This window comes from Chiloscyllium plagiosum, chromosome 13 (assembly GCF_004010195.1).
Source record: "Chiloscyllium plagiosum isolate BGI_BamShark_2017 chromosome 13, ASM401019v2, whole genome shotgun sequence".
Taxonomy (NCBI): domain Eukaryota; kingdom Metazoa; phylum Chordata; class Chondrichthyes; order Orectolobiformes; family Hemiscylliidae; genus Chiloscyllium; species Chiloscyllium plagiosum.
The window spans coordinates 18,602,820-18,613,648 of record NC_057722.1 but is presented as its reverse complement, the minus strand read 5'-3'; the positions used below and the strand labels follow the sequence as shown (position 1 = coordinate 18,613,648).

The 10,829-nt window shown below is 44.6% G+C and overlaps 1 protein-coding gene and 1 long non-coding RNA gene across 2 annotated transcripts in view; one reads left to right on the top strand and one right to left on the bottom strand.

The window, feature by feature from the left end:
* Nucleotides 1-10,829, bottom strand: part of LOC122556309 (solute carrier family 35 member G2-like) — a 19,835-nt gene that overhangs the window by 1,639 nt on the left and 7,367 nt on the right. Inside the window, exon 3 of the mRNA XM_043702937.1 lies at nucleotides 10,117-10,124. Coding sequence (XP_043558872.1) covers nucleotides 10,117-10,124 — 8 coding nt within the window. The remainder of the gene's footprint in view (nucleotides 1-10,116; nucleotides 10,125-10,829) is intronic.
* Nucleotides 2,485-4,970, top strand: LOC122555800. Its single transcript, XR_006313368.1, has 2 exons — nucleotides 2,485-4,554; nucleotides 4,663-4,970. It is a non-coding gene; the product is annotated as an uncharacterized LOC122555800 (long non-coding RNA).

Sequence of the window (10,829 nt, the reverse complement as noted above, 5' to 3'; positions counted from 1 at the left end):
TTGGCAGGTAGGACAGGGCATGAGGATAGTGCTGAGCTGGAAGGTTGGAACTGAGGTAAGGTGGAAATTACATGAAGTTTACTTAATCTCTGGGTCGCTAATTCTGTATAATTATTTTAATCACTCAGAATAGAAAACAAGCAAAGGAATGAGGTGACAAAGAGTCAAGTTGATATATCACTGATGGACATAATAATAAATAACTGGACTTTACCCCTGACACACTTTCAGTGCTAGCTTTTATAACAACTACTCAAGATATTACGATCAGTCAGATGCTACATCTAATGGTTAGGCAAAAAAGTCAGCTACACAACTAGAAAGCATGTCAATGATCCATCCTGCTGTTACTTAGAACTATTCCTACCAGGAGATCCGTATGTCACACTTGTCTATCTTGCACCATTCTCACACAACCACAGTAGCTCCTTTGCAACCGCTGAGTCATCTGTTATTCCTATCCTCCACTTTTCTTTCCAGAAGAGTGTTCCACCAGCTATCAGTACTAGAATAAGTAATTACTGTCTCCCATGGAAGTGAAATGTTTATCTTTTATAATGACTCTTCTACCTTACATGCAAGATTAGCCTGAGTTGAAAGAACAGGGATAACTGTTGGATAACTAACTGTTATTGAACCAAAAGCTCCAGGGGGCATGGTTAAGTATTCCTTCTGCTGGAACAGAGTTCTGGAGAATATATCTGATTGGTCTAACTTGGTATCATCCATTAGATGGATTATAGAAATATTAATAACATTATTTTGTCAATAAAACAGTGGATCACTTAGTTATTGTGGTGGGAAGCCCATGTTAAAATCATTAAGCATCGATGGGGTAATGAACAAACACAGATTTTACAGTTACCGGCAAAACAAGGACACTCTCCCCTGACCTTGAAGAAAGCTGTCCACCAAGAATGATCTCAGTTACAATTTAGCTGCCATGCCAAGGGCCAGGGTCGAGGCTCCTGTAAAGTAAAAAGTTACAATGGAAATTTGAAATGAAATTTTTAAAAATTCAAGGCAACCTGTTGCAATTATTTTCTGTTCTGTCTACTATACTGGCTGTGCAGAAGAGTCAGTTGGACCTGTTGCCTTCAATATTTGCACAGGCAGTATGCTATTATTGGGGTGCAAAGAATGTGTCAATATGAGTTGGAGTCTCTAAATATGAAAACTCCTGTTCTCAGTGGATAATGCAGAAATTGTCACGTTTTCAGATTTGTTTTAACGTTGTTCTTTTCTCCTTTGGCTCATTCTTGTAATACCATGTTTAAAAATCACACACCAGGTTATAGTCCAACAGGTTTATTTGGAACACTAGCTTTCGGAGCGCTGCTCCTTCATCAGGTAGTTGTGGAATATAAGATCGTAAGACACAGAATTTATAGCAAAAGTTTACAGTGTGATGTAACTGAACTGATATATTGAAAAAGACCTGGATTGTTTGTTAAGTCTCCCATCTTTTAGAATGATCATGTTGGTAACAGTTCTTTCATATATAAATCCCAGAACATTTTTAAAAGTTACATTCTCAAGTGAATTTTAACAATAGGTGCCATGTCAGCTCAGATAAGGCATTGAAGGTTTGAGGTTAAAGTCTGTGTCCCAATGTTCAGACTGATACTATTTCTGAAAAAGGAACTTACAGAATCTTACAGGATTCATGCAGTTTTTGAGCAAAATAAAATGTAATTCTGCAAGTACAAATTCACCTCACAAACTTGCGTGTTGCATGCATGTGTGTGTGTTTAGTGCAATGGGATCACCTGTAGTGTGACATGAACCCAAGGTCCCGGTTGAGGCCATCCCCATGGGTACCAAACTTAGCTATCAGCCTCTGCTCGGCCACTTTGTGTTGTTGCCTGTCCCGAAGTCCGCCTTGGAGGATGGTCACCCAAAGGTCCAAAGTCGAATGTCCCAGACCACTGAAGTGTTCCCCGACTGGGAGGGGACACTCCTGGCTGGTGATTGTTGTGCGGTGTCTATTCATCCGTTGCTGTAGCCTCTACTCGGTTTTGCCAATGTACCATGCCTCGGGGCATGCTTCCCTGCAGCATATGAGGTAGACAATGTTGGTCGAGTCACATGAGTACCTGCAGCATATGTGGTGGGTGGTGCCCCCATGTGTAATGGTGGTATCCGTGTCGACACTCCGACGCATCTTGCAGCATCTGTCATGACAGGGTTGTATGGTGTGGTCATGAAAGCTGGGCAGTTTGCTGCGAGCAATGATCTGTTTGAGGTTTGGTGGTTGTTTAAACACAAGAAGTGGAGGCATGGGGAAGGTCTTGGTAAGGTGGTCATCTTCATCAATAATGTGTTGCAGGCTGTGAAGAACATGCCTAGTTTTTCAGCTCCTGAGAAGTATTGGACAATAATGGGTACCCTGTTGGTTGCAGCTCGTGTCTGTCTCCTGAGGAGGTCATTATGGTTTCTCGCTGCAGCACGTTGGAACTGGCGATCGATGAGTTAAGCATCATATCCCGTTCTTATGAGGGCATCGTTGAGTACTTTCAAGTGCCCGTCACGTTCCTCCTCATCTGAACAGATCCTGTTTATTTGGAGGGCTTGCCCGTAGGAGATGGCTGTGTTAATCTGAAGCCGGAGAAGTGTAGCATCATGAGGTTATCCATGGGTTTGTGGTAGAGAGAGGTGCTGAGGTGCCCATCCTTGATGGAAATGCATGTGTCTAAGAATGAGACAGATGCTAAAGAGTAGTCCATGTTGAGTGACTCCTGATCATGGGTCCACAGGAAGAAAATTTCATCAATCTACTGGTGTATAGTGTTAGTTGGAGGTCCTGCCTAGAGAAGAAGTCTTTTTCAAACCTAAGCATGCAAATGTTGGCATTATGGGGTGCAAATTTGGTCCCCATGGCTGTCCCCGTGTGTCTGGATGAAGAACTGGTTGTCAAAGGTGAAAACCTGGTCGAGGATAAAGAGGATAAGTTGCAGGCTGGTGCTCGGAGATTGGCAGTTGTTGGTTTGAATACTAAGGCTGTTGCTATGATGCCATCATCGTGGGGAATGCTGGTGTAGGGTGCTGAAATGTCTATTATGACAAGGAATGTTCCCAGTTTGACTGGTCCACTGGTGCTGCGTTTCTGTAAGAAACCTGTAGTGTTGTGACAGAAGCTGGGGGCCCCCTGTACAATGGGTTTCAAGAAGCGTTCAATATAGTCAGAGAGGTTTTCACATAGGTCCCACTGCCTGATACAATGAGACGCCCTGGTGTGTTGGCTTTGTGCACCTTCAGAAGGCAGTAGAAGTCACCTACGTGGGATGAGGGCCCATAGGGAACTCTGAAGTACTGGATTAGGAAGGCAGTAGAGGTCACGTAACGAGGACTCCATGGGATGAGATATCATTTTAAGCTTTAGTCAAATGCAAATAATATTGGACGCATCTCTCGATCTTTGATCAGAATATACTTTTTAATAGCTTTGGAAACAAAAGATTTGGCAGAGTCTGACCACTACTGAAACAATGGAGTTTTCCTCATTCACTCTGTTGGACATGAATAATGTCTTTTATCATGAAGTTTACTTAGTCATCAAAACTTGTTGAAAATAAAAGCCTGGCGCTGCAAATCTTTGGGAGTTGTTTGGCCAGAGCTCTGGGAGCAAAAAACTTTGCTTACTCTCCTACATTCTGTGAGAGGAAATATGTTTGGATATTATTTCCATTGCTAACATACCTGCAAAAGAAGCCATCATTAACTCACTGTATGTATCAGACCACTTACTGTCAGTCTATAACAGAAAGCCATGATTCAGAAAACTTTTAAAATAAATTTCTTCTGACGGCCTTAAGATAGCCAACCCCCAATGGCAGTAAAATACTGCTCCAAACAGTGAAGAAATAGGTGGGTTCAACATTCACTGTGTATATTTCAGTACTCACAGGGTGATCTCTCCTACCTAAAAAATGAAGCCAACTGTTTCCTAAGAATTAGAGGTGAGTGCTTGCAAATATGTGTGGTATTGAAATGTATTTTTTAGTTTTTTTGTGTTGTAAAGTCAATAATTCACTTACATCCAGTTACTGTTAAATCAGAAAATCAGAAACTGGACAAAATGTGACGTGGAGGATTTACGGGAGTGTCATTCACGGGTCATTCAAGTGGGTCTTCAAACCTCGTCATTTCCATCGTCTTCATTAACTTGTGTCAACAGAAATCCAAGGTGTAACCTTTTTTCAATTGAAATTCAATTTAAGATTTAAATGTTGCAAAAAGCAACAGTGACCAATTCCGTTCTCTTCCAAGTATGAACGTATATGTATAAGAGGTTTTTGAAACATATTGCAAGATTAACTTGCAGAGACTGATTAGTTCAAAACCAGTTCATAATTACCCGGGATGAGCGGTATCATTGCTGTTATTAAATCCCATGAGAAATGTAAGGGGGATCCCCATAAGGACGAATTCCGCTCTGTAGGTGGGGTCTATCCTTAAGAGTTTTATTTCCGCCAATTAACACAGGAGGGACCTCTCAACATCGCAGAACGACCTCTGACTATGTTCAGGCTGCCAAGTAATATTTGGACTCAGGTAACAGAGACACTGGAAAAATTAACTCGGCATCTAATTTTTTAAAAAATCTCTAAAAGTGAATGGAAATTCACTCTGAGAAATGTCTTCTTGCCCTTTTACAAACAGGGAGCTGCTTGTTGCAGGGACCAGTGTTACCCAGGCAGTGTCAGAGTATTCCCGGTGGAATCGTTTAGAGGAGATTTTGATGGTGTTGCCTGTCACGGGACATGTCTGCTCTGACACAGCTCTCGGCTCCTTCACTGTATGCATCATTACATCTTGGTCCCCCAGTTTAAGTCGCATCGGTTTTGATGTCTAATCGCTGAAGAATGTCCCAAATCAGTGGGAGTATTTTTTGGTGAATTCTTCTTATCCTGTACATAATCCTTTTCTTGGTGTAACTGAGTATGATTAAAAGTATTGAGGAAAGTCAAGCTGCCAGTTTGATCAAAGGGTGGTGATTAATCGATAATACGATAGATATTTCGCGAAACTAAATGAATACAGCACATTTCAACGATTGTAGCTTCAATTCAGTCTTTTCACTGACAAGAGTTGTATCTGAAGGCGTGAACTATCACTTTACTAAGTAAATAACTAACGCCCTAGGTCTTATAGAAGGTGTGCTTCCATATTCATGACACAGAGGAGGGTGGTTCGCTGTCAGGGGAGGGTACATTCTCATGTGCGTTCTCGAATGCTTGAACTGGGACAACAGAGTTAAAATAAATGTTGCAGTATGGCAAAAATAAAATGTAAAAGCTGAACGGACTGAGCGGGTCGGGCAGCATCTGTGGAGAGAGAGAGATAATAAGTCACCAGATCAGCTCTCCCCACCAACCTGTCTCCACAGTTCCCAAGTCTTTCATCATTTTCTGTTTTTCTACCGGGACCCGGGGTGAGCTTGCATTCGGGTTGTTGCAAGGACCAAGGGTCACACATCAGCTTTCCCCAGCCTTCCTCACCTCTCTCTCTCTCTCTCTAACAGGGGGTGGATGTCAAAGCGGGCAAGAACGTGTGTGTGTGGGGGGGGGGGGGGGGTTGTAGATCTCTCGGCTGCAGCTCGAAGCGGCAGTGGCCAGCACATCAATAAAAGTGGGCGAGAGAGAAGATGACACCACGCAATGGAGCGGAATGGAAAGCAATCACTCGGGATAACAATCTTAAAACAACAACGTCTTTCCGAAGCACTGATTATTTTCATCCGATATGTCAGTAGCACATTCATATGTACAGAGAGCTGCTTCCCCCCCCCCCCCCCAAAAAAAAAACATGAGAAATTTCTCTCTGCTCGCTTTTGGGATCCTTTCGATGTGAGCACGGAAAAGGTACTGTAGCAGGAAAGCAGCCGGAATATGCACTCGGTCAACCCCATTTTTATAAAGAGGCGGTTAAAGAACTAGCTACAGCACTGTTGAAAATTAGTGCCAGTTGAGATTTTTATTTACACCGAGTGCCATGCATTTCAATTATCAACTTTAAACAAATCCACCTTTAAATGTGCAGCCTGAGGAGGAAGCAGCGGGGCCGGCTTCTCTGGCGAGCACACTGACATCTTCAGTGCTCCAGACGGACACGGCCATCGCAAATGAAGCCAACCCCAGTGACACTGCCCAGTCAGCCCGGGCTCAAGGTGCTGCAAAGACGACCTTGAATGTCCTCTTCACCCTCACCTGTCATTCACTCCGTCACCATCCCTCAGTGTGTCTGTGTGTGTGGGTTTGGTGACCCACACCTTAGCGTTTCCCTGAACTATCTCACAATGGGCATAACAAGAATGGAGCCAGCCCTGGGTTTGAACAGTACTGGGAGGGGGAGAATGGCCGCGCAGAGCAAGACTGCGCGCTTAAAATGGTGAGCCCAACAAACACAGCACAGACTAAACCGTACACAACAAACACAGACAACTGCCCACACCAACCCCGTTTTTGTCAACAAATGTTTACATCCCCTACCCCCATCTCCCACCCCACTCCCCTATGCAAGGATAGAGAGGGGCCACGCTGGGTTTGGTCTTTATCTGTGGGGGCACGGGATCAGAACCTGCTCCCCTCACCCTCCCTCCCTCCCTGTGGCACTGAGCACTTGCAAAATGATGCTCAAAGCTTCCCCGCCCGGATACAGCGGCAGCTTCGCTCCAACCGCTCCCGGATCGAGCCAATCCTTCCCCCCTACCCCCCAGAACAAGGGAGAGCCCAGATCTCCACCCCACTCCCCTCTCTCCCCAGGACGGGAAGGAAAGTGAGTGGATGGGGGGGGGGGGTTGTTTTTGTTTGCAGATTTACCTGAGGAGAAGGCAACAGCTCGATCTTCTCTGTCTCTGTCTCTCTCCCTCTCTGTGTGTCTCTCGTTCAGCTCCAGGCGGGAACAGAAAGCCAACCCAGCAGCAAGGACTACTGCAGGAAGGGGGGCAAAACAGAGGTGGGGGGGGGGGGGGCTGGGTGCATGCGCACTCCAGCCTCAGTCAACCCATTCACCAGCCCACAGGTAATCTCCTGGAATATAGCAAGGTCCATTCCACATATTTACAACCAGATCCCTCTGATTCCCGGGATCCAACTGGACAAGACCAGCCAGCACCGAGTCTTGGCAGAACCCCAGTTGGCTGCAGCAAGCACTGTCCACACTGCTTCCCACAGCCAGCTCATAGACACCCCCTTTTACTCACTACAAATGTCACTCTGATCTTCCCCCACCGGCAAGGTATCCCGCTAACTAATATTTGCCTTTGGGAAGGGTTATTTAAGTAGTTCCCAGTTTCTTTTCTTTTTTCTTTTTACGAAAATCCACCGCAGAACAATCTCTGGGCGAGCTGTTGCCTTCGGTTCAGCCAGAATCGGATCCAGCTGCCGGTGACCAAACCCCGTCGGCTTCTTTTTCCCCTGTCACGGTTGTCCACTCCTCCAGGATCGGATCAGTCAGCAAAGATAACCTGCCGGCCTCATGCCCATCACCCAATCGTCTCCGGACTCCCTCCACCCTCCACTACCCCACCCCATGTCCTCTTCCTCCACCTTTTGTCAGTAGAGATAGCAAGGCAGCAACTCAGGGCTGAGATTGAGACCGTCTGTTCATGGCTGCTTCCTTTTTCAAAATTAATTCATGCGATGCCTGTAGGTGACCATTTATTACCGGTCCCTAGTTGCACTTGAGAAGCTGATGGTGATGAGCTGATGAGCTTTTGATCCGCTGCAGTCCATGTACTGTCGGTGGACCCACACTGTCCTTCGGGAGGGAATTCCAGGATTCTGACCTAGTGACAGTGAAGGAACGGTGGTGTGTTCAAAGATGTGCAGGTTAAGTGGATTTGCTATGCTGAATTGCCCACTGTGTCCAGGATGTGCAGGTTAGGTGAATTAGCCAAAGGAAATGTATGTTTACACCTATAGAGTGGAGGGTGATGATTCTGGGTGGGATGCTCTTCAGAGGTTTGGTGTGACTTGATGGGCTGAATAGTCTGCTTCCACCTTTTGGGGATTCTATGATATATTTCCAAGTCAGGATGGTGAATGGCTTGGAGGAGAACCTGCAGGAGGTGATGCCCCTATGTATCTGCTCCCCTTGTCCTTCTAAATGGATGTGGTTGTTGATTTAGATGGTGATGTCTAAGGAGTCTTCGTGAATTTTTGAAGAACATTGTGTTCATAGTACACACTGTTGCCCCTGTCTATCAGTGGTGGACTGAGTGAATGTCCATATGATGCCACTAAAATGGACTGCTTTGTTCCAGATGCTGTCAAGCTTTGTGAGTGCTTATGTAATTGCATGCATCCAGACATCCTCACATTCTTTCCCTTGTTGAGCAAGGCAAACCTTCCAATAGGACCCTTCCCCTTCTCTAGCTCGAAACCCATATCTTTTTCTATTTCTTTTCATCACCTTCACTGAATTTGGCTTATCCTTGAGATCCATCGACTGGTCCTTTGCCTCAATTTCCACCATAATGCTGACTATCTAATTTCTCTTCTGTGTCCAGTAGCTAATGATATAATTCACTTTGGAACAGTGACAAAGAATCTAGTGTGGTCACATGAAGATAAATGTTTAAGGGCATTAAGTGTGTGTAGCTGATTGAGGAAACAAACTGATGAGATTCAAACATGGATTTACGGGTGTGATGGGTTCAGATTTAGGAGGCAACATGCACAGGACCTTGAAACAAAGTGAAGTTTGGAATCTGAAAGCGTCATATTTAGCACTATAACAAACAGTATACACTTACAATTGATTCCAAAACCCTTTCTGGTCATGTCTCAGGTTGACCTAGATCAGCACAATTTCATTGTCTAGTTCAATGTTTAGCAAAGCTTCCAATACTATATCCTCTTCATTGCAAAACACTCTATAAGTCACTATAACATCACTTGTCTCTACTCCTGTCTTCATTTAGACTTAGCAATTCTAGTATTTTTTGGCCATCAGTTTCACTCAATAAACTTCAGCTCATGGAGTAAGTGAGGACTGCAGATGCTGGAGATCTGAGTTGAAGAGTGTGGAGCTGGAAAAGCACAGCCGGTCAGGCAACATCAAAGGAGCAGAAGAATTGATGTTTTGAGCATAAGCCCTTTAAGAATGAGGCTTGTGCACCAAGGGGCTGAGAGATAAATCGGAGGGGGTGGGGCTGGGGAGAAAGTAGCTGGATAGGTAGATGAAGTTGGGGCCAGAGAGGAAGGTGGACAGGATAGGTGGGAAGGAAGATGGACAGGTAGGACAGTTCAAGAGAGCGGTGCCAAGTTAGAAGGTTGGATCTGGGATAAGGGATAAGCTCACGCCGAGGTATTCTATTCTACTTACCCTGAACACTGCCCTTGCTGATCTACATTGTGTTCAGCCACCCAACTTCTCCAATTTAAAATTCTTCATTTATATTTAAATATATCTGTGGCCTCATTCCTTCTGACCTTTGTAATGTCCTCCAACTTACAGCTTCATCAACACAGTCCTTTCCATTTCAGACCCATAATTTCTTCCCTAAACTGTCTACCTCTTTTGCTCCCTCTCCTTCTTTAGGATTCTCCTGAAAACTCATCGTCTCACTGTGTTGTTTTAGTCATCTTTCACAACATTCTTGTTTTGCGTGGCATCCATTTTTACCTAATTTAATCACTGTGAAGAGCCTTAATTTTTATTATTACATTACATTCAATGTGTAAACAAAAGTTTATGCTTTTTCCAACAGTTACTCAACCATATAAAAATTGTTTCTGCTCAACAAGTTCCTCATTGCTAGTATTCACTGTGCGAAAGGATTATGTAGTTATAGAAATAGAGAGGGGTCTGTCATATATTTGAACAAATTAGTATTGAGAGGGAGGTGGTAGAACATAGAACATAGAACACAGAACAATACAGTACAGAACAGGCCCTTCTGCCCACGATGTTGTGCCGAACATTTGTCCTAGCTTAACTCATCCATGTACCTATCCAATTGCCGCTTAAAGGTCGCCAATGATTCTGACTCTGCTACTCCCACAGGCAGCGCATTCCATGCCCCCACCACTCTCTGGGTAAAGAACCTACCCCTGACATCCCCCCTATACCTTCCACCCTTCACCTTAAATTTATGTTCCCTTGTAACATTCTGTTGTACCCGGGGAAAAAGTTTCTGACTGTCTACTCTATCTATTCCTCTAATCATCTTATAAACCTCTATCAAGTCACCCCTCATCCTTTGCCGGTCCAATGAGAAAAGGCCTAGCACTCTCAACCTATCCTCGTACGACCTATTCTCCATTCCAGGCAACATCCTGGTAAATCTTCTCTGCACCCTCTCCAAAGCTTCCACATCTTTCCTAAAGTGAGGCGACCAGAAATGCACACAGTACTCCAAATGTGGCCTAACCAAAGTCCTGTACAGCTGCAACATCACTTCACGACTCTTGAATTCAATCCCTCTGCTAATGAACGCTAATACACCATAGGCCTTCTTACAAGCTCTACCCACCTGAGTGGCAACTTTCAAAGACCTATGAACATAGACCCCAAGATCCCTCTGTTCCTCCACCTCACTAAGAACCCTACCGTTAACCCTGTATTCCGCATTCTTATTTGTCTTTCCAAAATGGACAACCCCACACTTGGCAGGGTTGAACTCCATCTGCCACTCCGCAGCCCAGCTCTGCATCATATCTAAGTCCCTTTGCAGCCAACAACAGCCCTCATCTCTATCCACAACTCCACCAATTTTCGTATTATCTGCAAATTTACTGACCCACCCTTCCACTCCCTCATCCAAGTCATTAATAAAAATGACAAACAGCAGAGGACCCAGGACTGATCCCTGCGGAACTCCA